Genomic DNA, 26,414 nt, shown 5'->3' on the forward strand with positions numbered 1-26,414 from the left:
CTAGCCCTGGGCGTCCCTCCTGCGCTTTCGCTTCTCCGCTCTAGCCCCGGGGGTCCCCGGCCCCGCGGCTCCCCCGAGAAACCAACCCCTGCGCCCCCCTCCACCCTCCGCTCCCGCCTGGGCGCCCCTGCGGCTCGCGGGACGCTGCCTCCCGGCGCTCGCTCGGGGCGAGTGGCGGGGACTCCCCGGGCTGCCGGATCGCGGCTGCCTCTTTCCCCTCCGAGGGGCGCGCGCCCCCCGCCCCCGCCCCCGCCGCGGCCGGACACACACTCGCGCGCCGCCCTCGCGCCCGCTCCCCTCCAGTCACCCCACCCTCAGTCCCCGCCACCTTACTCCTCGCCCTCCCCGCCGCCCCGCGCACGCCGCCGCGTCCGGCCCGGCCTCCCGCGCTCCTCTCACCCGAGCCGCTCACTTGCAGCCCTGCGCCCCCGGAGGCTGGAGAGACGCTTCCCGGAGCGCGCTCCCCAGCCGCCCTCCCCCCTGCGCCCGCCCTCCCCTCCCCTCACCTCCCCTCCCCCCGCTCTTTCTTTCTCGGGGGCGGGGGGCTGTCGCCTCGGATTGAAGGCCATTGATTTGTATGTATTTGTCCCGGCGCCGGAGGCTGCCCCAGCCGCCCGCGCGGGTGCCGCCACCGCCAGCGGAGTGGCCTCCCCGCGTCCCTAGGGCGGTCAGGCTCCGCCAAACATGTCGGCTCCGGTCGGGCCGCGGGGCCGCCCGGCTCCCACCCCGGCGGCCTCCCAGCCGCCTCCGCAGCCCGAGATGCCCGACCTCAGCCACCTCACGGAGGAGGAGAGGAAGATCATCCTGGCTGTCATGGATCGGCAGAAGAAAGAAGAGGAGAAGGAGCAGTCGGTGCTCAAGTAAGAACCCCGCTCCATCTTCCCGCCTCCCCTCCCTGCCCTCCGCCCCCACGGCGGCTGCCCCGCGGCCGCCTGCGCGTCCGGGATCGCCGCCCTCCCTCCCGCCGGCGGCGCCCGGGCCACGAGGCTGCCGCCGGCCGGGCTGCTTGCGGGGTGTTAGCGCGGGGTTGTGTGTCGGGGAGGGAGGGAGGGAGGGAGGGCGCCGAGGCCGGCGGCGGCGAGGGCGGCGAGCCTTTGGACGTGGCCATTTTCCCGAGCGTCCTGTCTTGGAGTTCCCCGCGGGCAGGCTCGGTTCCGGGGCCGGCCCGGGTAGGGGCTGAACCCGGCTCCGCGCGCCTTCCTGGCCGCCGCCCCCGCGCCGAGCCCGGGACTGGGGCGACGGATCCAATATGGCCGTGCACAGGTGCCCGGGCCGGACCCGCGGAGGCGGGCGGGGACGCGGGCGCCCTGGGCCCTGTCCCGCGCTGCCGCAGGGCGGCTCTGCCCCCAGCGCTGGGACAAGCCGAGTTGCCCACGGTCGCCGAGGGCAGGAGGGCGGCGGCGGCGGCGGCGGCGGCGCGGGCGAGGGGCCTGTGCTCGGGGCGCTTCGGGTGGGTGTGCGGCCGTCGCCATCTTCCACCCCTCCCCCGCGGCGGGCTCCGACACCCTGCGCTCGGCTGCTCTTCCTGTTTGCAACTAGTAAATCTGTTTAATCCTGAAGAGACTCCAAAGGGACTCCAGGTCCTCCCATGACTGTCGTTTGGGATGCTTCCTACCGTGCGAAGTTCCGTGCACACCCACAGCCCGGGCTGCCGGGGTCTGGCCGCGGGTGGGCGCGGGACAGCGGCGGCAACTTCAGCACCAGGAGCTGTCCAGCTAGACGCTTGCTTGCTAGGCTAGATTGGTTTCTACAGGTTTGCTTTTAAATGCTTGGCGGTGATTTGATTTCTCAGTTACTGTGAGAAAGAGATTGTGCACAAGATGTGTAACCTTTTTATGTGTTGCTGTTTTTTTCCGAACTCAGTTTTTCTCTTTTTACTTGAATTTTCACTAAAAGATGAACTTGGTACAGTTTCTATGCAGGAGTGGGGCCCTTCTTTTGTGTGTGATCAAATTTACTTTCCCCTGGTCTCCACGGAAGCACTCCACGGAAAGTGTGGAATTCCTCTATGAAGGAACTAAAACACTAGCCTCTAATTATGTACATTTAAAAGACAGGTTGTTGCATTCAGTAGTCTTTTAAAAAAATGTATTTTCTCTCCCCTATGATTTTATTTAAAAAAAATACATTTCTTGATTGATTTCAGAAAGGAATGGAGAGGGAGAGAGAGAGAGAAACATAAAGGATGAGAGAGAATCATTGATCGGCCACCTCCTGCACCCCCACACTGGGGGTCGAGCCCGCAACCCAGCCATGTGCTCTGACCGGAATCCAACCGTGACCTCCTGGTTCATAGGTTGTCGCTCAACCACTGAGCCACACCGCCAGGCCTTCAGTAGTCTTTAATACACTTATAAATAAATAATTTCCTGCTGTTATAATTACATTATTTAATGAAAATATTACTTTAAATAATTTATGATAAATGCATCAAGTATTTGTACATGTTTGAGAAAAATCCTATTTATCAAAAGATAAGGACGAAGAGCAAATGTATTTCTCACATATTAACTGAAATAAAGAACTGCTTCTTCAAAGATCATTTCTGGGTTGAACTACTTTTTGGGACTGTGGTTTATTAGTAGGCTTGGAAATGAAAAAGATTAAGAGATTTAAGTAGCTTATTTCAACTAATAGAAGAATAAAGCATTATTTATAAAAGCTTTTTGAGCATGTTGCTAACTTCACTCTACTATATATACTGACAATACCAACCTTTGGATGACTTAGAGCTGGACATTCAGATATATTAATATATATTTTTACTATATTGCTATAAAATCAGTATTTCCAAAATGATGCTCAAATAAAATAGTTTTATTTATTTGACCCACATATTTAGATGTAGAATGTATTTTTTATTTCATTATAGTATGCTAAATAATAGCCCTTATTGGGAAATTCACTATAATTTCAAATTAATTTATTGTTCTAATATATAGAACTTTAAATGAACTTTTGAATATTAAATTAAGAATTACTCAAAAAATATGCTAGAAAAAAGTTGTGAATGGCTATTCAGGTAGTTAGACATAAACGTACATGTAATACAATTGTGCATTCATATCTGTACAATTTAGGGAGAAACAAATATCTAAATGTATCCAGTGTATGAATTTACATTGATAAAAATATACTCATATTTATTTTAAATATATATTTGCATTTCTACCTAACTTAGTCTTGGGAGAGGTCATAACTCAAAATGACCTACATGGCTTCAGAATTATTCTTGTTTTCACTTTAACAATAACTTATTTGGAGGTTAAAACATAATATATTTCAAAATTTAATTATATATGTTCTTTAAAAGTACTTTTGTCTTTTGTAACAAAATAACAGTAGGCCAGGAAAATGAGAAAAAAAATAGACTTTATATATAATTATAATAACAAGAGGCAAAGCATTTTCAAGAATTTGACAATTTATTAAGTAATATATTATCAATATTGGATATTAAATTTCACATGCTGTATATAAGAAAAAATATGAGTATTCTTCAATGGCTACTATTCCCATTAACTTTTAAGGGACACATATCTGGTTGTGACTATACTATATCCTTTGTTTCTCTTCAGTGATATCCATTTAATTTCATGTTAACAGCTATTCTGAAAGAAGGTCATGGACAGAGAGAATAAACTGAAACTCAAATTCATATCTGCTATCTATTAACAACTATGTTAGAAAAAGAGTTTGATGTGTGAAAAATTGGAACTATTTGAAAATATTTTTGCGTGATCTGTGAGTTTCTATGTTATGTTAAGTATTCATACAAAGTGGGGCGTGCATTACAAGATGATATATGGGAGTACAGGAAAAAATATTTAAACTTACATTTACATTTCTATTTATATTTGAAAAAAAGAAATTAAGCTTTACTAATAGTTAATATATAGATTGGCAATATTAAGATACATATAATTTACATATAAATATTTGTATATTAAGAGGTTCAGGCCTGAGATATTTTTAATGGGAGAGGTGAGACCACTATAGTAATCTCTTGCCTTGGGAGCCGGAAGAATGAAAACTATTTGTATTTAATTGTTAGCAATGTCTTCCAAGCCTAGCTGAACATCCACATACCTAGGAAGTTCTTCTATCACAATCAAACAATACCATTTTACATGTGAGTGAGATACTAGAATTTTGGAAGCATTTTTATATTACCTATAGATCCCTAAATAGATCAATACTTCCTTTTTTTTTTACCCTCATATGAATTCCATTAATATTTTTAGTTTGGATAACTCAGTCTATCAAGTTCTACAATGTCCTTTTACTGATTAATGTTTTTAAGGCTTTTAAGTTGTTTTTCATGACTGTAAGCTTCTTGAGGGTAAGAATAAACTTATTGGAGTTTGTGTTTTACAGCATCCTGAAATACCTGTGCATAGTAGGTACCTAATAAGTCATGTTGATTTGACTTGTGGTAATGTTAATGAGGTAGTTTACCAATTTTGATGGGAAAATGGAGAATGATTTTTTTAAAAAAGAAAAACATAATTTAAAAGTTTCTATTTTCGAGTGAGGCTTTTTTTTTTTTCTTTTTGGTGTGGTACTAAGAAAAAAAATAGAGGAACACTAACCCACTGAAATCAGTAGAAAGGTATTCATTCAGTAAATATTTATTGAGTTTCTACTATGTGCATATCACTGTCTTTCAGATGAGGTGTTTTTGTAACAGATTAGAAATTATGTTTCTTGATGTGTAAATTATCTTTTCTTCGATCTCAGTTTAGGTTTTCTGTTAATGTCAAAGGGATAATTTCCTTCCCTAATAAAAGAAGATAATAATAATTTAGCTTATATTTAAAACAGATGAGCAGTTCTAATTTTTTTAATAATTCAATTTTAAAAGTGCTTTCCAAAGTCAGTTTGTAAACTTCTTTATTTATTAGGTAATATATGTAAACAAGTAGCCCGGTGCATGAAATTCGTGCAAATTAAAAGGGAATTAATTAGAGGAAATATTTTAATATTGCTATTCACGACTCTTGGCCTGGCATTGGGCGGGGAGGCAGCCTCAAGTCCCCGGCCAAGCACTGGGCTGGGAGGCAAACTCACATCCCAGGCCGGTGCAAGCCCCGGCCCTCCGATGCTGCAAGTCCCCGCCCACCCGCGCCTGCCTTGCATGCAGCCTCCTGCTGTTCGGTTGTTATGGTGTCATGGCGTGATGACCATTTGCATATTAGCCTTTTATTATTATGATAGTGCAAAGTTTCTTACGAAATTTCTAACTATTTTCCCTAGTCAGAGACAACTACTGTTGCCAAGTATATTGTATAGTCTGCCAGAAAATTCTGTGTAGAAGAGTAGATATGTGTATATATCAAATATTTTGTTTGTGTATGTGTGTGCACATGCATGTATGGATATATGTGTGTAAACATAAAAAACACAAACGTGTCCTGAAAGTTTACTTTTAGAAGATAATTTCCACACCTATTAATATATAGTTGCCTCATTCATTTTAATGGCTGCATAATATCCCATTTTATAAATGTTATATAATTTCTTTAACTAGTACATATTTTTGGGTAAGTTGATTCTAATTATTTTGCCATTAGGAAAAACACTATGTTAAATACCTTTGTACATATATCATTTTCCCATATGTTTGAATATATCACTGGGATAAATTTAAGAAATGGGATTACTTGGTCAAAAGGTCAGCATATTTTAAATTTTAATAAATATCACCAAATTTACTTTCATAGAGGAAGTATACATAAGTGACATATACTATGGAGACTTTCCAGCATCATTGCCAATTCAGTGTGTAGTAATCTTTGCCAATATTTTGGTGAAAAATATGCCATTGTTGATTTAATTGCAGTTTTCTTATTATCAGTGAGGACCTTTTACATTTGTGTAGAGCCTTTTTTGTTTCTTTTTCTATTGCTCATTTTTAGTGATCTGTAGAAGCTCTTTATATGTCTTTTGTTTTACAATCTTGTTTGTGCCTTGTTTTACTGGTCAGGATTTAAAAAAAATGTATTTGAATTTATTACTTTTTGTTTTATGGCTTGGGATTGGCAGTATACTTAGAATTACCTTCCTCATTCTAATATTTAAAAAGAACTACCATATTTTTTTCTTATCGCTAAATGAAGATTTAAGAATGTGGCATGTCAGATAAATGATGTAATTTAATTATGCAGACTTTTAAATAAAATTTGTTATATATATATAAATAACCATGGCCATTGCCAAAGATTGAAAACCTATAGTTTTTAAGGATTCAAAATGCATTCTAAGATTTTAATTGACATTTTCTGAGAAAGTACCTAATAAATTCTTTATATATGTTCTATATTTTAAAGTAACTAGGACAATAAATATCTTCTTGTTGACAATACATATTGACAAAGAACTGATTAAACTGTGTGATGAAAAGGGAGGTAATCGAGGCAAGGGTGATGGACCAGATGGACTTTGACCTCAAACTTTACCAACTAATAACTACGTTCTAGCTTATGTTATTAAACCCTCTGACCCCGTGTTTCCTCATCTGTGTTATTAGACTAAGAGTAAAACTCCTGTCTCCATCCCCCAAACTTTACCTTTCATGTGTAAAAGAGGGTCAGTGCACGGTCCAGAAACTCACTGGAAGTGGTTCAGAAAGTCTGCAGCAGAAGGTTTAACCGGAAACAAGTCAGTAGAAGAGATTGGAGAGAAGGCAAGGATCAGAGCTTAAAATACTTTATATGCTGTTCTTTCCATTTGGATTTAATCCTGAAGGGCTGTGTTCCCAGTGGGTGGTCCATCGTAAGTGGATATAAATGTTTTTTTTTTTTTAAATGAATGATTAAATCTGGCATTGCCTAACAGAGTGGACAGCAGCTAATATCTCAAGAAATGATTACCTTTGGGATTTAACGGTCACATTTGTAAAGAAGTTTCATTGTTTACTTCTCTCGGACAGGAGAGCTATTGGCTATGGTGTATGCTATTAATTAAAGTAATACCAAGCAGTGGGCAACAAATGAAATCCCTGAGAACAAACTATATTTAATAAATATTATTTTTCCATTAAAAAACATTTCATTTAATAAACATTTGTTCAAGGATGTGAGAGTTTAAGCCACCTTTTCCTAGTGCTAGTCCCCATCCCCCCCGTCCCTTTTTTTTGCTATGGTGTGGAGTATTTCTCTGTTTGAAATAGTTGTTAACATTTTAGAGACCATCACCAACAGCAGTTTCCTTGAGCAGTGGCGATGGTGGTATTGCAGGGGTGGAAAAGCAAGTGGATCTTCAGAGAGATTATGTGGAATTGGATCATCTTCTAGGTATGCTTGAAAAAACACACCCAGAATTTTAAAATCAAGGGGACTTGAGAGCACAGACATTTAAATGGGCAGCTAGTACAGAAGGGCGTGCACCTTGGAGGACAAAGCATCTTTGACCAGGTTCAGTTGATATGTAGCTAATAAAGAGTATAAAGAATATTAGCGTAAAGAATATTAGCATAATGGGCAGTGCCACTCTTCTAGTACGTTAACAAAAACAGGTTAACACGGTAACAAAGTTAAGCCAAAGAATTGAACCAGACGGTGCGTGTAATCAGCTGTTTCTTCTGAGGTAACCTATGGCTAGGATGGCCTGAAGTCAGAGATTCTTGGCTCTACCTGTACCTCATGATTAGTTTCTTACAGTATTTCCCCCTTACTTTCTAGTAATGCTCTGACAGCGAATTCCTTTCTATTTTTGTTGATGTATTAATGAGAGCCATGACTCCCCTAGAGACGGTCTTGTTGTGGTACCATGGCTGTCTGAGCTGAGCCCTCAGAAGGAATATGTGGAACTGGAAGAAAGAAGTGGAAATTCTTTGAGAGCAGTATTCCGTTTTTATCTTCAGACTTTTCCACGCAGGCTTTTCTTCGAATTTGAATATATGTCTTGAATTGAAGGAACTAACATTTGTTCAGTGTCTACCAAGTGCTAAGATCTAGGTCACAAAGCTTGTAAGTACCAGAACCCAGATCAGTACCTAGATCGTTAAAACTCCAAAACCCATTTTTATTTTTTCCCCCATCAGATTGTTGTTAAGTCTTCTGGAAAACTTAAGGTTAAAAGCCTACTGCTTAAGGGCTTGGACTTGAGTCAGACAAATGTGGGTTTGAATCCCAGCTGTTACTTGGTAGCTGTGTACCTCAAGTGTGTTTGTCTGTAAAATGGGGATAATGGCGCCTACTTCAGAAGCTGTTATGAGGATTAATTGAATATGCGTTTGTAAACCCATTAGAATTCCTAGTTCATAATAAATACCATTGATGGCTATAGAGAATATCAATGTAGTTTATCATCAATAAATACTTTCATGAACCCCCAATTTTAAATGCCTCTTGAAAGGACATTGTTACTTTCTTTAATAAAGACCCAGATCTTCCAATAATATTTCTTGTATTAGTTTTCTGCTACTAACAAGCTTAGTGCCATAAAACAACATGAATTTGTTATCTTACAGCCCTGTAGGTCAGAGTCTGACAAGGGTCTTACTGCAGTAAAATCAAAGGAATTGGCTGTGTTTCTCTCTGGAAGCTAGAGGGGGAGGATGTCTCCTTGATCATTTAGGTTGTTGAAAGAATTCACTTCTTTGAGGTTATGTGATTGAGATTTCCCATTTCCTTGAATGCTGTTCTAACCTCCCAGAGGCCTGCCTCTCCAGCGCTTGCACGTGGCCTCCTATATCAGTGGGGTGTTGAATCCTCCTGAGGCCATCTCTCCGACCCTACTTCTGTGGGCATCTCTCTGCCCACAGCTGGGAAAGATTTTTCTCCTTTAAGGAGTCATATGATAGATTGGGCCCACTAGATATTCTAGAATAATCTTCCCCGCTTAATCACTTCTGTGGAATCCTTTTTCGCTGTGTAAGAATACATATTTACACGTTCCTGGAATTAGAATGTGAACATCTTTGAGGGAGCCATTATCCTCTGTACATTTCTCAGGTGAGTGCCACTTAGGTATATGTTTTTTATTAAGTAGAGATTGTTGCCCTGGCCGCAGTGGCTCAGTGGTTGAGCATCGACCTATGAACCAGGAGATCACGGTTTAATTCCTGGTCTGGGCACATGCTCAAGTTGCGGGCTCAATCCCCAGTAGGGGGCATGCAGGAGGCAGCCATTCATTGATTCTCATCACTGATGTTTCTCTCTCTCTCTCCCTTTTCCCTTCCTCTCTGAAGTCAGTAAAAGTATATTTAAAAAGAATAAACTAGAGATTGTCCTCTTATTTTTTAAAAATGTATTTTGCATTCAAAGATACAAATTCCAGAGTGACATCTCTGAAATAATATTTTGCAATGCACTTTTCCATGGGTTCATAATACTTTATTGCCCTCAAGTTACTGCCAGTCGTTCTTCACTTTTTATTTATTTAACAATTAAAAATGTTCTAACGGGGGAGGCGGGTAGGGTTGGGAGTCTGGGGACCAGCAGTGTGAATTGTTCTGGGGTCTGCACATCAATGCTCTTCTTAACTAGTCATTTTCGTTAATAATTGTATTTGTATAGAGGGAGGAATAAGTAATATTGTCATAAGACTAACATATGAAGAATGCTTGAAATCCAGTATTTTTACTATCATTTAAGAAGACTCAGCATGTACTGTATATTGCAGGATGAGTAAATAAAGATTTGGATTTAACCTTTTGACAAGAATATGGTTTCTCTTGGAATGTTTGGTTGAGGAGCCGTTTCTTACTCTACAATAAGGGTGCCCGTGTTTCTTTCTTATAGTTATTAGCCTAGAAGTCTGACTTAATGAAAAGGTATAGTATGTATTATGACTTAAACTTTGTTAGTATTTAAAATATAAATTTTCTTAAGTATATAAAACATTATAAGTAGCTATGAAATAAAGTAGAAAAATGGTCCAAGACACTATATAGTGTTATGTGATAGGATACACTAGACATCAGAGTCCAGTCAGGAGACAAACTAAAGTAGTAATTTGAACAGAAAAATTTTAATAGAAAGGATTAACCTATAGCACTAAGCAGCCACCTCTTTTAGGGCCGAGGGAGAAAGCCCCCTGCCCCCATGGCTAAGGCTGAGATTCAGCCCCTGTAGGAGGGTGTGGCTGTGGCTCGTTGCTGTCGCAGACTGGGGCAAACCAGCAGGACATCATCTGTGGGGGTGCCACTGGGGCTTGCCGAGAAGCTGGCTGGAGCGCTCAGGAAGTTCACTGGGAAGCCTCCAGTGGGGTGTCAGCGAGACTTGTTGGGATACTGCCTGCTGGAGTGCTGCTGACGCTGTTGGAAAAACGCCCCCCATGGGGTGCCGGCAAACCCTGCTGGGAGGGTGAGTGCCACCAGGTGTCCTGTCAACTCCTGGCAGCCCAGCATCCCAGAAAAGCTACAAAGCACCCAGAAACAGAGCAAGTAGCCCCTTATTCAGTTAATGTCCCTCTGGCTCCCTCTACTGACAAAGCTTAACATGGTGCCCACTGGTAAAGAGGACAGAGTCCAGATCCAATGTCACAAAGCAGGACGAGGAAGGGTGGGCTTGGCGCCGAGAGGCAGTGCATGTATAAATTTACAGTAGGCTGTGCCACCCCCAAATATCAGTAGCATGAAACAGCACAGGTTTATTTTTTCTTCACGCTATCTGTTTTCTCCGGCTCACTTGGGATCTCTACTCCACATCGTCCTTAGTCTGGATCACAGGCTGATGGAGCAGCTATCGGGCATTGGGAGCAGATGAAAAGAGGGACTGTGGTAAACAGCAAGCTGTCTCTTAAAATTTCCTCTCAGAAATAGGTATACGATTTCTGCTCACATTTCAGTGGCCAAATCAACTTACATGATTATGCCTACCTGAGGGTAGAGAAGTGCAATTCCACCATTTTTGGAGGGAGAGTCAGAAATAAATTTAAAAAAAATATATAAGATCGACAGGATTGGCATTAGAAAATTTGGCAATCCCTAGGATAGTTATTTAAAATTCTCCCTTTAAAATTTTGTTTTTATTTGCTTTGCAGTTTTTATGAATTTTAGTGAAAAGTAGCATCGACATAAAAATTGGTGATACTCTTGACTTTGGGTCACAATGAAGTTGAAAACAATTTTAAGCAGCAGGGGAAAATATTTTTGAGGGTTAGATACAAACAGCCTTTATTTTTATAATTTTGCATTAACTTATATTTACGTGCTACATGAAATATGGAATGTCCCTTTATGCAGAAAAAAGTTGTTTCATTCATGCTCCGTCTTGGATGGTGATAAAAACCAAGATTTAGAGATCTGGGTTAGGGTCCCAGCTCCATCGTTTATCTATCGTTTGGGAATAAAGAAATTTATATTTAATGTTAAGTTATGTAATGATTGGCATATTAACTTCACAACGATTGTGTTAAATATTTACAATCACCTATGTTTGTATGTCATGTTAAAAAATTTGAATTTACCTCGTTGGCATATTTGATTAGAGTGAAAAGTTGAGAAGTAAGAGTATGATAGGGTCTATTATGTCAATAAATTCTTTTGAGTTAGTGTCAAAAAGCCTAATTAGTGTTAGCATTGTCACCAGTGGATTTCCACTGGTGTTGCCATTCTGTCTCTATACTGGGCTTTCCTTGTATTGCTTGTCCCATCTTAAAATCAAATTTAAACCGTCCCCTGGTTTAAAGGCCTCTTTAGACTTCCTGTTGCTTGGTAAATTCAAACTACTTATTTTTGCTTACAAGGTCCTTTCCCAACCTATCTTTCCAGCTTCATCTTCCACCTCTTCCATCAATCTTTTCTTTGAGCTGTAATAACATTTTCACTGTTTCTGTAGCATTGAAGTAAGGAAGGGGGATATGTATGGAATAAATAATTCAGTGACTTAATATAAAAACTTCGGCTAAAAACACCTTTTGAAGAGACTCAGATAATGATAAGGATACAAAACTCTCATTATTCATTTTCTTCAGCTTCAATAGGAATCTTTTGGAATTGCTTTGGAACACATGCTTCCAATCTGCCGCCAGATTTTGCAGCAGGAATTTATATAACCATGCCATAGCTCACCATTTACCATATGTTTCAGTATTTCCAGTGTTTTCAAACACTCTCTATTTCCCACCCTTTCCAGTTCACATTTCTTGGTTTTATATCCTGGCTTTTACTCACAATTTCCATTCATTTCTGTGATTCATGAATAATCTCTGGTATAGCCTTCCGGTTTAGAGTCAGTTTCTATTCTGGTTCTCTTTCCTGGACCCTTTACTAGACTGTTACAAGCAGTGCTTAATCCTCAGGTTAGAACTCCTGATTCCAGGCCTACACGCAGCACTCTCATCTCAGTTCTTGTTTTTTATGGCTTTGCTACTTGTCTTTTACCTTTGTCTAAAGTTACTAGAGTCAGAAAGATTATTATTTAGAGTTGGGCTGGCTTTTGTAACAATGTAAGATAGTAGTTCTAGTAAAAATTTCCCTTTTATTAATCTTGTTTTTGTCTTGTTAGAATATAGGGGTATTTCTGTAGTCTAAATCTAATCAGTTAAGGTAGCTTTATAAGTAGCTGGATGGCCCCCCCTCCGCCCCTTCCTGTTTTTTGTTGTTTTTTTTAAAATCTTGATTGTTGAGATTATTACAGATGTCCCTCTTTGTCCCCCCATTACCCCCCTCTACTCAGTTCCCACCTTGTCCCAGGCCTTCACCACCCTATTGTCTGTGTCTATAGGTAATGCATATATGCATATAAGATCTTTGTTTAATCTCTTCCCACCCCCCCACCCCTCTTCACTCTGAGAATCGTCAGTCTGTTCCATTTCCATGTCTCTGGTTCTATTTTTTAAAAAAATATTTTATTGATTTTTTTACAGAGAGGAAGGGAGAGGGGGATAGAGAGTTAGAAACATCGATGAGAGAGAAACATTGATCAGCTGCCTCCTGCACACCTCCTACTGGGGATGTGCCTGCAACCATGGTACATGCCCTTGACCAAATCGAACCTGGGACCTTTCAGTCCACAGGCCGACGCTCTATCCACTGAGCCAAACCGGTTAGGGCTCTGGTTCTATTTTATTCACCAGTTTATTCTGTTCATTAGATTTCTTATTTGTTTATTTTGATTTTTAGATTCAATTGTTGATAGGTATGTATTTGTTGCCATTTTGTTGTTCATATTTTTGATCTTTTTCTTCTTCCTCTTCTTAAAGAACACCTTTCAGCATTTCATATAATCCTGGTTTGGTGGTGATGAACTCCTTCAGCTTTTTCTTGTCTGTGAAGCTCTTTGTCTGACCTGCAATTCTAAATGATAGCTTTGCTGGGTAGAGTAATCTTGGTTATAGGTCCTTCCATTCATCACTTTGAATATTTCTTGTCACTCCCTTCTGGACTGCATAGTTTCTGTTGAGAAATCAGCTGACAGTTGTATGGGTGCTCCCTTATAGGTAAATGCCTTTTTCTTGCTGCTTTTAAGATTCTCTCTCTGTCTTTAGCCCTTGGCATTTGAATTATGATGTGTCTTGGTGTGGTTCTCTTTGGGTTCCTCTTGTTTGGGGTTCTCTGTGCTTCCTGGACTTGTAAGTCTATTTCTTTCACGAGGTAAGGGAAGTTTTATGTCATTATTTCTTCAAATGGGTTTCAATATCTTGCTCTCTCTGGCACCCCCATAATGTGAATGTCGGTACGCTTGAAAGTTGTCCCAGAGGCTCCTTACCCTATCTTTATATTTTTGGATTCTTTTTTTTCTTTGCTCTTCTGGTTGGATGTTTTTTGCTTCCTCATATTTTAAGTCATTATTTTGATTCTCAGAATCTTCTACTCTACTGTTGAATCCCTGTACATTGTTCTTCATTTCAGTCAGTGTATGCTTAATTTCTGACTGATCCTTTTCCATTGTTTTGGAGGTTTCTAGAAGATTCTTGGGTAAGTTTTGAACTCTATATCCAGTAGTTTGCTTTCTTTCATTTCTTTCATTTGTGACATGTTTCTTTGTCTCCGCATTTTGGCTGCTTCCCTGTGTTTGTTTCTATGTATTGGGTAGAGCTGCTATGTCTCCCTGAGTTGGTAGAGTGGCCTTGTGTAGTAGGTGTTCTATAGGGCCCAGTGGCTCAGCCTCCCCAGTCACCTGAGCTGGGAGCTCTAGGTGCACCCCTTTGTGGGCTGTGAGTATAGTCTTGTTGTAGTTGAGACTTGATTGCTATTGGAATCACTATGAGGAATTGAACTCTAGGCCAATTGGCTGTGGGGACCAGCTGTGACTACAGTGGGAGAACTGTTGTGTAGGAGACATCCCTATGGAGCAGGACTTGCTTCAGTGGGGCTTAGGTGTTCACTGAGTCTGCCCCTTGAGTGTGTTGCTTATGAGTGTGTAGAGTTGTAATCTGGTATGGTCTGACACTGACCACTGGGTGGGTACACTGTCTCCAGGGAGGTGCAAAGTCAGTCACTGCCTGAGGCCACCCAGCAGGAGCTCCAGAGAGATCTGTAGATTTCTCCTCTTTGTATCAGGTTTGGAAGCGCCCTGATGAAGCCCAGCTATGAAGCAAGGCAGACAGGTGCTGGTGCTGGGTCTTGGGCCTTTTATTGATAGGTTAGGGGCTCCCTGACCCAGCTGCAGCTTGTTGAGAGATTTTAGCTTGAGCAAGGACAGGCCATTCATATGCAAAAGCTGCTGTGCTCAGCTTGGGTAGGGTTATAAATTGGATGTGGCGGGGTCTCGGCATCACTAGAGCAGAGCAAGCAGAAATGGCTGCCAGTCAGCCCCATGACTGGTGGGGAGGTCCCAGCATAGGAACAATGATCCCTGCAAGCACCTCTTCTAGGAGAAAGTCTCCCCCGAGTTCATGCCTGGATGCCAGACAGTCCAGTTTCTCCTCGTATGTGTCTGTGTCCCTCAGAGCCTCATCCTGGTGCTGGAGCTCAGAGGAAGCGGGGCCTTGTAAGTTCAGTTTGTGTTGCTGGCCTTTTAAGAGGAGCACCTGGGTCTCCAGCAGTCTCTGTGTCACTGAGCCCCAATCCACACTGGTTTTTACAGCCTGTAGTTCTTACTGCTCATAGGGACTTCTTTTCCCAGCTCTGAGACCCTGGGCTGGGGGTCTGGTGTGGGGCTGGGACCTCTTACTCCTCGGATGGCCTCTGCAGAGACAATCTCCCTCCCTATTAAAAAAGCGGTTCTTGTGGGTGCCGGGCCAACCTGTTCCGCACCTCTGCACCTCCTACCTGTCTCAGTGTGCTTTCTTCTTTACTTCTCTAGTTGTAGGACTTCCATTTAGCCAGTTTTCCAGTGGTTGTGGATGAACATTGTTCTGTATTTTAGTTGTAATTTTGATGTGGTTGTGGGAAGTGGTGAGTATAGGCATTTACCTATGCCGCCATCTTACTTTCTCTACTGAGTTTAGTCTTGTATCATTATTTATTAACTAGAGGCTCAGTGCATGAAATATGTGCACTAGGGGTGTGTCCCTCAGCCAGGCTGTGTCCTCTCGCTGTCCGGGAGCCCTTGGGGGATGTCCGACTGATGGGGAGTGAGCCTAAGCCGGCAGTCGGACATCCTTAGTGCCACCGCTGCTGTGCTTGCCAGCTGTGAGCCCAGTTCCTGGCTAAGTGATGCTCCCCTGTGGGAGCGCACTGACCACCAGGGGGCAGCTCCTGCATTGAGCATCTGGCCCCTGATGGTCAGTGCACGTCATAGCGACCGGTCGTTCCGCCATCGGTCGATTTGCCTATTAGCCTTTTATTATATAGGATTATATAGGACTAGAGGCCTGGTGCACGAATTCCTGCATGGGTGGAGTCCAGCCAGCCTGCCCTGATGGGGGCCCATTAGCTGGGTTGGTGGCGGGGGGGGGGGGGGGAGAGCAGCCGCGGGTGCTTAGCTGGCCTGCCCCCCCATCAGGGTGGGGGGAAAGATAGGGGGTGGGGCCAGCCAGGGGGAAGGACCATGGGCAGTAGGTGGCTGGCCCTGCCTATGATTAGGGTGTTGGGGGCCGATCAGGGGCAGGGCCGGTGAGAGGGGGGCCAATTGGGGCCCAGATCAGGCTGGTTGGCTGCCACAGTGCGCGTCATAGCCATTGGTCATTCTGGTTGTTCTGGTTGTTCTGCCGATCCGGTTGCTGGGCTTTTATATATATAGATTATTGTATTTTCCATACAAACAACTGTAAATCTACTTTTTTCTACCCTGAATACAATTTTATATTCTGCTTAGTACTTTATTATAAATGCTTTTTACTTAAAAGGATATCATAAATGTTTTTTTCATGAATATATATTTTCAATCATCTACCTCATCACCTGTCACATGTCATGCATATTCAATTAAATGGGTTCTCCTCCATTCTTATTTTTAACACTTGAACAAAAAAAATTTAAACATTCCACTATTTATTTTTTTGTTCTATATTTTGTTTTTATTTCTGTCCTGGTATCAAGCCACATGTGGGACACAGCCCTATTTTCTGAATTCTAAAATTTCACTTATAGTAGGCAGCTGTGTTAATATCATTTGTCTGGAGATTTAGAGATAATGATAATGAGGTGGATAATTCAAATATAATTATACTTTTCCATTCTAAAAATTCTCAGAACATTTTACCCACATGGCTTAGAATTTATGGGCATATCATTAGCCCTACCTTCTTTTTGCTCTCTCTTTTCTCTATTTCTTCTCCACTCTCCAATATTATTAATTTTTATGCACATCATGTGAGCTATGTTTTTTTATTTTTTTCTTTCCATCTATTCCCTTGGTGCTTCCATTCCATTCTGCAGCAGTTTATCACAGTATTTTGTTAAATGTACAGTTTTATCCTAAAGAAAAAAATCTCCAATATTTTTTGTTAAAAATACTTTTTCTCCACTCTGTTGCATAGGTTTTTCCACAAGTTTTGGTTTAGTTGCTTTTGGGTTGTCTTTATGGAATTTGTTCAGACTGTAACTTCACTTGAATAATATTAAGATATGGGCAAGAGTTTTACTCTCTCTCCTTAAGAGAAAGGTTAAGGAACACTAGGTTGATATTATAATTAAATTTTACCAATATTTTCCTGGGGTTTGAATGGAGAAGAGTGATCACTTCCTTGACAGACCCTCTTGAGATATAGCTCCTTTATAATAGTCTCAATAAAATAGATGAAGGTTTACTAATCTTTTGAAAACAGGGTTGTTGTGATTCTTGTGGCCCAAAGATGATGTTTCTAATGACAGTGCAGTTTCTATTATATGTCAGGTCTGATGCTAAAGAGGGTGGGGCCACAGTAAAATAGTAATAAACTTGGTGGAACCTGTCTTACATTCATCCTAGTTTTGCCACTTGATACCTTTCCCCATCCTTTATAATAAAAGGCTAATATGCATATCGACCGAATGGCAGAACGACTAGTTGCTATGTCACGCACTGACCACTAAGAGGCAGACGCTCAATGCAGGAGCTGCCCCCTGATGGTCAGTGCACTCCCACAGGGGGAGGACCGCTCAGCCAGAAGCCAGGCTCATGGCTGGCAAGTGCAGCGGCAGTGGCAGGAGCCTCTTCCGAGACTTCCGCGGCAGTGCTAAGGATGTCCAACTGACGGCTTAGGTCCGCTGCCCCTCGGGAGCGGGCCTAAGCCGTCAGTCGGACATCCCCCGAGGGTTCCCGGGCTGCGAGAGGGTGCAGGCCAGGCTGAGGGACCCCCCAAGTTCACGAATTTCGAATTTATGAATAACTTCTTTGGGCATCCACTACTCTCCTATTGTTTAATCTTCTTTCCTCAATCTGTAGCACATTAGAGAAAGAATAATCATTATTTCTCAAATGGCAAATAATAGAATAATTTTAAATTTTTCAAGTGGCTAATCAAATAAAGTTATAACCATTGAGCAGATATTTATTTACAGGTTAAACTAGTTATTAATAAGTTATGTTTATGTGGAGACTGAGGACAGGAATTATGTGTGATGATGTATCTCTCTGTTCCTTTTTAAGGTTAGCACAGTGCCTGATTTATAGTAGGTGCTCAGTGATGAATTAGTGAAGGAGTTAAAGACATTGTTTAAAGCATTTCAAGGTACTGAATGGAGATACGAAGGGGTACAATGTCAGGGAATTTAAGTATAGTATTAGAAATACTCTGTCAAGCAAACTAGAGATAGACCCATAGATAGAGAGTAGGGTGACAGCTGGGGGTGGGGTTGAGGGACTGGGTGTGTATGTGTGTGGAGAGATTGAGAAAAAAAGAAAAGAAAAACAGAAAAAACTCATGGACATGGTCAGCAGTGTGAGGATTAGGGGGTTGGGGGGAGGTGGAGAAGGGTATAAGGGGGTAAATGGTGATGGAAGGAGACTTGGCTTGGGTGGTGAACACACAATACAGTGTACAGATGGTGTGTTGTGGAATTGTGCACCTGAAACCTGTATAATTTTGTTAACCAGTGTCACCCCAACAAATTAAAAAAAAAACCCAACCTCAAAAATAGTGTAAAAGCTGAACCTAAAGATAAACCTGAATTAATAATTTTGGTGTAGCCAGAAATGAGGATGTGAGGGGAGAGAGAGAGAGAGAGAGAGAGAGAGAGAGAGCGCGCACACACATGAGAGATGGTTTATTCTTCACCACATAGGAGAAAGGGGGCATGTCTTGAATCTGTAGTATCCATTCTTTGTTAATGTATTCCCTGCCAAACAGTGCAGGTTCCATTTTTAATTTTGTGTTGAATATTAACTCACTTGCTACCTTAACTTTGATTTTAACCACTTCTCTGGAAGAAGAGGGAGGACAGGAGACAAGAAAGTATGTGGTGGGGAACTTTCATAGGGGGTATTGCCCAAGGACTGAAAGGGACTTTGTGCATGCACATGTGTGTATGATGAATTAGGATTGAATAGTTCTGTGACCAGTGGTTATTTTCCTTATCTCTGTGTGTTGAATAAGGAAAGTAGATAAATTGAGGATGGACCAGTAGGCAGGAGCCAGCCAAATTAGGCAGGGACTTACTTATATGATGTGGCAAAGGATGCAAGACACTGGGGGCAGGGGGGAGAGGGAGCATGTGCCATTGCAGAGGGGAGACCGGGGGAAGGTCAATGGGGGAGAAAAGGAGACATATGTACTACTATTTGTAATAGTTCAGTTTTATTCTAAATATCATAGCAATTTAAGGGTACAGGATTGAGTTTATTTTTAAAAAACTATATTTTTATTGATTTCAGAGAGGAAGGGAGAGGGAGAAAGCTAGAATCATCAATGATGAGAGAGAATCATTAATCGGCTGCCTCTTGCATGCCTCTTCCCTGGGGACTGAGCCCACAATCTGGGCATGTTCCATGACTGGGAATCGAATCATGACCTCCTGGTTCATAGGTTGACAGTCACTGAGCCATGCCCTTGAGAGGATTGAGTGTATTGATGTGGGGGTGGGGGAAGTGGTGATGGAGAGTGTTTTAGAGTGGGGAAGAAAGAGATACCAGGTTTCTGGTTTAAACAAAAGTTCAGTTTTGAACAAATGCTAAATTTGGTTTGTGATCTCAAGTGAACAGATGAATTTGTGTCTTCTAGACACAACTAGTAGATTAAAAAACCCCTCTTAGATGAGTTAAAATATCTTGACGTTGTCTTACTGTTACTTTCTAAAACACGTACCAAGCTTTCCTTGTTTGTTATGGGATAACCAGAGGCCTGGTGCATGGATTCATGCACATTGAAAGGAAATTAATTAGAAGGTGAGGCGGGACTGGGCAAGACGGGTCAGACACGTCCTGGAGCCAACCTACTGCGGTCCCTCCCCAGCTGGCTGCACCTGGGGCGGTGCCAGGGCTTGAAGGGCAACTGCGGAGTGAGTGAGGTCCCTCCAGCAGGTGGGTCCCTCAGCCTGGCCTACGGGGATCAGGCTGAAACTGGAAGTCTGACATCCTCTGAGGGGTCCCGGAGTGCGAGAGGGCACTCTGCAAAGTTGCTGTTGCTTGGCAGCTCCTGTGTTGCGCGTCTGCCCCCTGGTGGTCAGTGCACATCATAGCTACTGGCCGGTCAGCCAGTTGCTTAGCCTTTTACATATATAGATGATCATACTTTTGAAATGATACATGAAATATATACTAAGGCTATAAATTATAATTTACATTTTAATTAAAGTTGTTACTTTAAGTTTTTGGGCTAAGATGATGTTGCCACTCAAGTGGTGAACTGTGGTAGTGTTTACAAAAATATTTTTTGATATTGACATTTGTGGTTATAAAAAAATAGATTTTAATGAAATTATAGTTTCTGAGGAAAATATTATTTTTGTACTTGAACTACTGATTAATTAAATTGAAAACGTTCCAACCTCTTTTGCCATGTCATTATAATAAAAAAATGACATAGATACTATTGATATACTTAAGAACTAGGTCAAGAAGAAAGAAAAAGAAATGAAAAGAGAGAGGATAGAGAAATGGAGTGAAAAAAATGACTGGACAAAAGAAACACAAAAAAAGGAAAAATAGAAAAAGAAAAGGCTCAAGACACTGAAAAGTGGTATAATTAGGAAAACAAGAGCCACTTTAAATATTTCAAACAAAGGGAATTTAATGTAGGGAATTAATTACCAAAAGAATTGGTTGGTCTGGAGAAGCAAAAAGTGGGTGATGAATTTACTGAAAGATCACCAACTGCAGGAAACCACTGCCCCTTCTAGGACTAAAAATGAAATGGTGTTAAACAGAGCCCATCAGTACGGCGATGCTAAGAGTGTTGAACTATCACTGTTGCCCCTGGAGCTGCTGCTGCTCTGCAGAGAGCTCAAGAGCCAGTGTGATGGAAAAGCCTATAGTGTTGTTCATGATGTTGGACTCATCTCAGAGGATGCTAGCGCCTGTAGTCACCCACTGCCACCTCTGCTGGAGCTGCACTGCTGTTGCAGTAGCCAGCATTTGTATGATCGTTACCTGGCACTGCTATTGCCGCTGGGGCCAGAGTCCATGATCAAACTGCTGCTCTCTCCGTAGGAACAAGAAACAGATGGAAGAAAATAAAGTGGGTTATCTTTTCCTGCTATCTAACTTTTTACCAGTGCTTTCTTATGTGGCAGAACATAAGGAAACCATCTATTAAGGGATTATGGGAAATATAGTCTATATAGACTTCTAACTCCCTCTGAAGTAAAAGGAGAGCATGGGAGGGCAGGCACGGACCTGAGAGCCAATAAAGAACCAGCACAGAAAGACGTTACAAAATACTGCTGCTTTAGTCATAATAGAAGAAGCATTTTTGCAACTTTCTAAGTGATGTAAAATAAATAAAGACCCTTTATTTTTTCTGGTTAACAGAAAGATTAAGATACAGGGACCCATAGAAAACCTTTGAAAGTGAGATAGTTCTTCATTGGGGTGTCATGCCCTTTTTATGGTGCTACTTGCTGTTTATATGGACCAGTTTCACTATTTTCTTCTTAAGGGTCACATTATCAGTAGAAAGGTTGATCTGCCCTAGCTTTGATTAGTTTCCCATCCTTCATCAGAGGAGGAGGACACGACACCTTGATTGACAGCTACATCAAGATTACTCAATAGTTGAGGGCTAATTTGTCAAAGGAATTTTGAGGTGTTAAATACAGTGGATACTAGGCAGGCAAAAATCACAAGAATCTATTAACTGAGCCTAGTTTTAGATGAGCAAAAGGTAACTGGAAACCATAGCCCAAAATTCTTGAGCTCTTAATACATAATAGGCACTCTGATCTCTTTTAATAATATGTTTGAGGAAGTTGTCATTATTATCCTCATTTTACAGATAAGAGGAATTGAGAGGTGCACTTCTGGTGATGGTGGATTAGGCAATTTGGACTAACTCTCCCACTGAGAGCAACTAGAAAAGATGGATCCCATATAAAAATCATCTGTGTGAAGGTTTCAGAGAGATAACCCGTCAGTGAAGACTATGGGGACAAAATCCTGGAGAAGAAGGAAACCCAAAGAGGTGAGCTGGGTACGTGAGGCCTTTTTCCCTTAGGAGAAACTTCTGTTTCCAGTAGAGGTGGTGGAGAGGCTAAGAAACGGAAAAGAGCGTTTGACACACTTATGGGATGTGGCTAAGGGAGCAGCAGTTTGAGTTCAGGGTCCACCAAGAAAGGAGATTTCCTGCTACATCCCCTAGCCTTGGGGTTGGGATCCTGAAGTGCTATGCCTTAGGAGTAGGTGAATAAAAAATAGAATGGCCCTCGCCGGTTAGGCTCAGTGGATAGAGCATTGGCCTGTGGACCAAAGGGTCCCGGGTTTGATTCTGGTCAAGGGCAGGTACCTTGGTTGCAGGCTCCGGCCCAGGCCCTGACCGGGGCTCATGCAGGAGGCATCCAATCAATGTGTCCCTTTCACATCGATGTTGCTCTCTGTCTTTCTCTCTCTCTTCTAACCTCCCTAAAAATCAATGGAAAAATATACTTGGGTGAGGATTAACAACAAACAACAACAAACAAACAAAAAGAATGGTCTGCTTATAAATAAAACCTAGTCTAGAATCATTGATTGGATTAAGGATATCCAGGATTGTTAATGACTGTAGCCACTTGTTTAAGCAAAAGTCAACCCTTTCTGGAGAAAGATAACATCATCTTAGGCCTTAAATAATTTTTACAGTTTTTTCATAAAATGTTTTACATCCACACAGAAATACCCAGACATACTGGAGACAAGATCATATAACTGAAACTTAAGTGAAACAAAGGCCATAGCAGCAGACTCACAAGAGATTCAATGGATTTCTCAGACACTCAATGGATCAAACAGAAAAAATTAGTAATGATTAATATGTTATACCTTATGACATCTATAGTACTGTGCCCAACACCTGCAGAATATATGGTCTACTGAAGTGCACCTGGAACACCAAAATTGACCATATACTACTAGATCATAAAGCAATTCTGAACAAAAATCAGATAATAGAAATATACAGAGTATGTTCTCTGAACACTACTGGAAATCAGTAACATGAGATAATTAGAAAATTCCCATATATTTGGAAATCAGGAAATCCACTTCCAAATAACCCAAGGATTAAAGAAGAAATTACAAAGAAAGTTTAAAAATCATTTTACCTGAATAATAATGAAAACACAACTTGTCAAAATTTGTATGATTCAGCTAAGTTCCTTTGAAGGTAATTGATAGATTTCTGGCCATCCTATCTAATAAAGAGGGAATATGCAAATTGAGTGTCATGCTGTCACAAAGATGGCGGTGCTCATAGCCATAAGATGGCAATGCCCAGTCCCCTCAGCCCCGCTGGAGTCCCTCTTGCACCTGCCACCGGAGTTCCACAGTCCTTTCAGCCCAGCCGGGGGGACGGCAGGCGCATGGTGCGGCCGGACTCGCCCTCAGCCCCCCAGCCGCCCAGGGCCAGCCTGAGGCACAGGCAAGCCTCAGATGTCGGTAGCCCCAGCTGCCTAGGGCCGTCCTGAGGTGCAGGCAAGCCTCGAATGGTGGCTGCCCAGCTGCCCAGGGCTGCCCGATGCTCAGGTAACCAGGGCTGGCCAAGGCTTGCACGGCTGGCAGTGGCAGCAGCAGAGGTGTGATGGGGGCGTTGCCTTCCTCTGATCGCTGGGTCGCCTCCTGCCCCTGAGGGCTCCCGGACTGTGAGAGGGGGCAGGCCGGGCTGAGGGACCCCCCACTCCAGTGCATGAATTTTCATGCACCAGGCCTCTAGTATATCATAAAAGAAGAATGGGTGAAAATGATCTAATGCATTCATCTAAAGGAAGTAAGATCAAAATCCCAGAAAATTAAACCCAAAGAAAGGAGAAGGAAGGAAATAATAGTAAGGAAATAATAAAGACAAGAGAGAAATCAATGAAAAGAAAAATGAAAGTAAGAGAATATCAATAAAGAAAAGATTAATAACAACTGGTAAACACCTGATATTACTGATAAAAAAAGAGAGAGATGGTACAGCTAACCAATATCAGGAATTGATAAGAGGACATCACTATAGACCCTATAGACATCCTATATAATAAAGAGCTAATATGCAGAATGACTGTCTGGACACTCTTCTAGACGACTGTCCGGATGACCTTCCGGACAAAGCCTGGGCTGCGAGGGCTGGCCAAGGCTGCGAGGGCCAGCTGAAACTGTGAGGGCCTTCAAGGGCCGTCCGAGGCTGTGAGGGCCAGCTGGGGCTGTGAGGGCCAAGCCCCTTGCATGAATTTTGTGCATTGGGCCTCCAGTGATTATTATAATGTAACAAAAGAGAAATTCAGGTCATCTTTGGTTAGCCACCTCAATTTACTAACATACTGAAAAGTCAGTTTTTATACTTTAATAAAAGTGAAAACAAGAGGTAGCAACAATCCTACCTCTTCCATCAGTTCTGTGGCCTTTAACTTTCATAACTTCCATCATTTGTAAAATTAAGAGTCTGGGCTGGATTATCTCTGACTTTTCCCACTTTTAATGTCTATAATTCTGTTATTAGAAGAACATTTAATTTTTACTTGTTGCATTATGTAGAAGCAAGTGACTTTTACTTTAGATTTTTCATGATTAATGAAATATAAAACTTAAGGATTTGAATAGTACATGACCAATTTCTGCTAATTACGATAACATTTTCTGATCTATGGTTGTGCCTTTAAAATTGTATCTGCTACAGAAGATACATTTAGGATCAATATTTAATGTCACTTTAAATTATTTAAAAACTTTAAGAAAAAGTTTATCACACTTTGAACAACAGAATATTTACTATAATGTTGATTGCTTTATTGGATTTAGGTAAACACTAGGTTTTGGAAGCAAAGTCGGATTGGGATATTTCTTCTTTCAGCTATTAGTTTGTCCTTTAATAAGTTATTTACCTTGAGGGACTATAATGTAAAGTAATTTACCTCGTAGGATGTTGAGAATTGATTAAGAAACATATCAAATGCCCAATATAGTACATAGCCATGGTATTTGCAGTTAAAAATTACTTATTTTCTATTCTCTCTTTAACAATTCCGAGCAGGGCTCTCTAACTGAGGCTAAAGACAAGAGAAATAGAAATGACACACTCTGCAATGTTCAGTAATTAGCTAGTGTAAAGGTAGGCATAAATATATACAGTAAAGCACAGTAATATGCCGCTATAACTACTAGGTACTTCTAGTGTTAATTTCCAATGATTCCTCATTAAGTTATGGTGCAATGCTCAGCTTGATGTGGTTCCAGGAATTAGCTTTGTTATGGTCCCAGGCAGATCATCTTTCATTTTTTGCCTCTTCATTGTCCACAAATACGATTTTCTGTTTCATTAAAATCTACTTCCCACTGACTACATCACAGAGTTATGATTCACTACGTCTGAAATGTGGTCCCAGGAGTGAAGGAAAAAGTTTTCTAGGATGTTCTGGTTTATATATCTCTCTCTCCATTTGATGGATTTTAGGTAGGAGTTGGCAAATTACTGACCATGGGCCAAATCTGCTCTCTCTCTCTCTCTGTCTCTCTCTCTCTCTCTCTCTCTCTTGCATGACCTGTGTGATAAGAGTGGTTAAAAAGTCAAAAGAATATTTTATAACTCATGACAGTGATATGGAATTCAGATTCCAGTGTTTATAATGTTCCATTGGAGTTGTCTTGATTATCTGTTTATGTCTTGTCTGTGGCTGTTTTTGTACTATATGGCAGAGTTGAGTATTTGGGATGGAGAGCTGTGTGGGCACTCTTTTTCTGTTTGCATGCTGCTTGGTCACAAATGGTTTGATGCAGTTAAAACTCCACAGCATTTTGAGTGCCACGTGTCCCGCTGTACTGTGACATTTAGTTCTATTTAGTTTTTACTTACCAATGCATACTCATCATGTCAAAACAAGAAGAGAAGAGAAAAGTGGATTTCAAATGTGTGCTTTTATAGCATATTGGAGTGTGGATTATTCTGTTGTCAAATAAGATGATAATGCATTGTATTTATGTGTTAACACTATAGTTGTGCTAACATAATACAATATATGTTGACATTACCATACTAAGCACCTATCACAATATTCCCATCTAGGGAAAATGAGAAAATTTAAAATGGAATATGTATTATAGTAGAATTTCTTTGCAAAAAAGTAAAAATATGAAAATGTACTTTAATCACAGAAAATTCCCAAATGGCTCATTTGTTAGCCAGTCCACTCACCTTGTGAATTAATTAAAGCACATTTATTTTGCAGCAGCTGAAAAAATGTGTCTAGAGAAAATAAACTTGTTTAAAACTATTATACCTTTCAATAAGAATTGTTTCTCAAAGAGCTGAGGACATTAGGAGCAACATCTTATAGTCAATTAAAAAACAAGGCAAATGATTTTGAGTGGTTTTCCTGCTGAGTTGAGAGAGATTCTTGGTACTGCTCTGTTGTTCATTTGAAGAGTCGGTATTGAATTGGAAGTGATGAAGAATAAGCTTCTATGAATAGTCTGTGGAACAACAAGAAGCAAGAACATTTTAAAAGAATTTGAGAAAACACCAATTCAGTACAACTGAAGTGGAATCTCCTA

The 26,414-nt window shown here is 41.5% G+C and overlaps 1 protein-coding gene across 23 annotated transcripts in view; it reads left to right on the forward strand.

The window, feature by feature from the left end:
* The first annotated feature begins 684 nt into the window (after nucleotides 1-684).
* The window catches only part of RIMS2 (regulating synaptic membrane exocytosis 2), a 357,229-nt gene continuing 331,499 nt past the window's right edge, over nucleotides 685-26,414 (forward strand). For all 23 annotated transcript variants that reach the window (XM_054708317.1, XM_028155990.2, XM_054708319.1 and 20 more), the window contains exon 1: nucleotides 685-860. In XM_054708317.1, coding sequence (XP_054564292.1) covers nucleotides 685-860 — 176 coding nt within the window. The remainder of the gene's footprint in view (nucleotides 861-26,414) is intronic.

This window comes from Eptesicus fuscus, chromosome 19 (assembly GCF_027574615.1).
Source record: "Eptesicus fuscus isolate TK198812 chromosome 19, DD_ASM_mEF_20220401, whole genome shotgun sequence".
Taxonomy (NCBI): domain Eukaryota; kingdom Metazoa; phylum Chordata; class Mammalia; order Chiroptera; family Vespertilionidae; genus Eptesicus; species Eptesicus fuscus.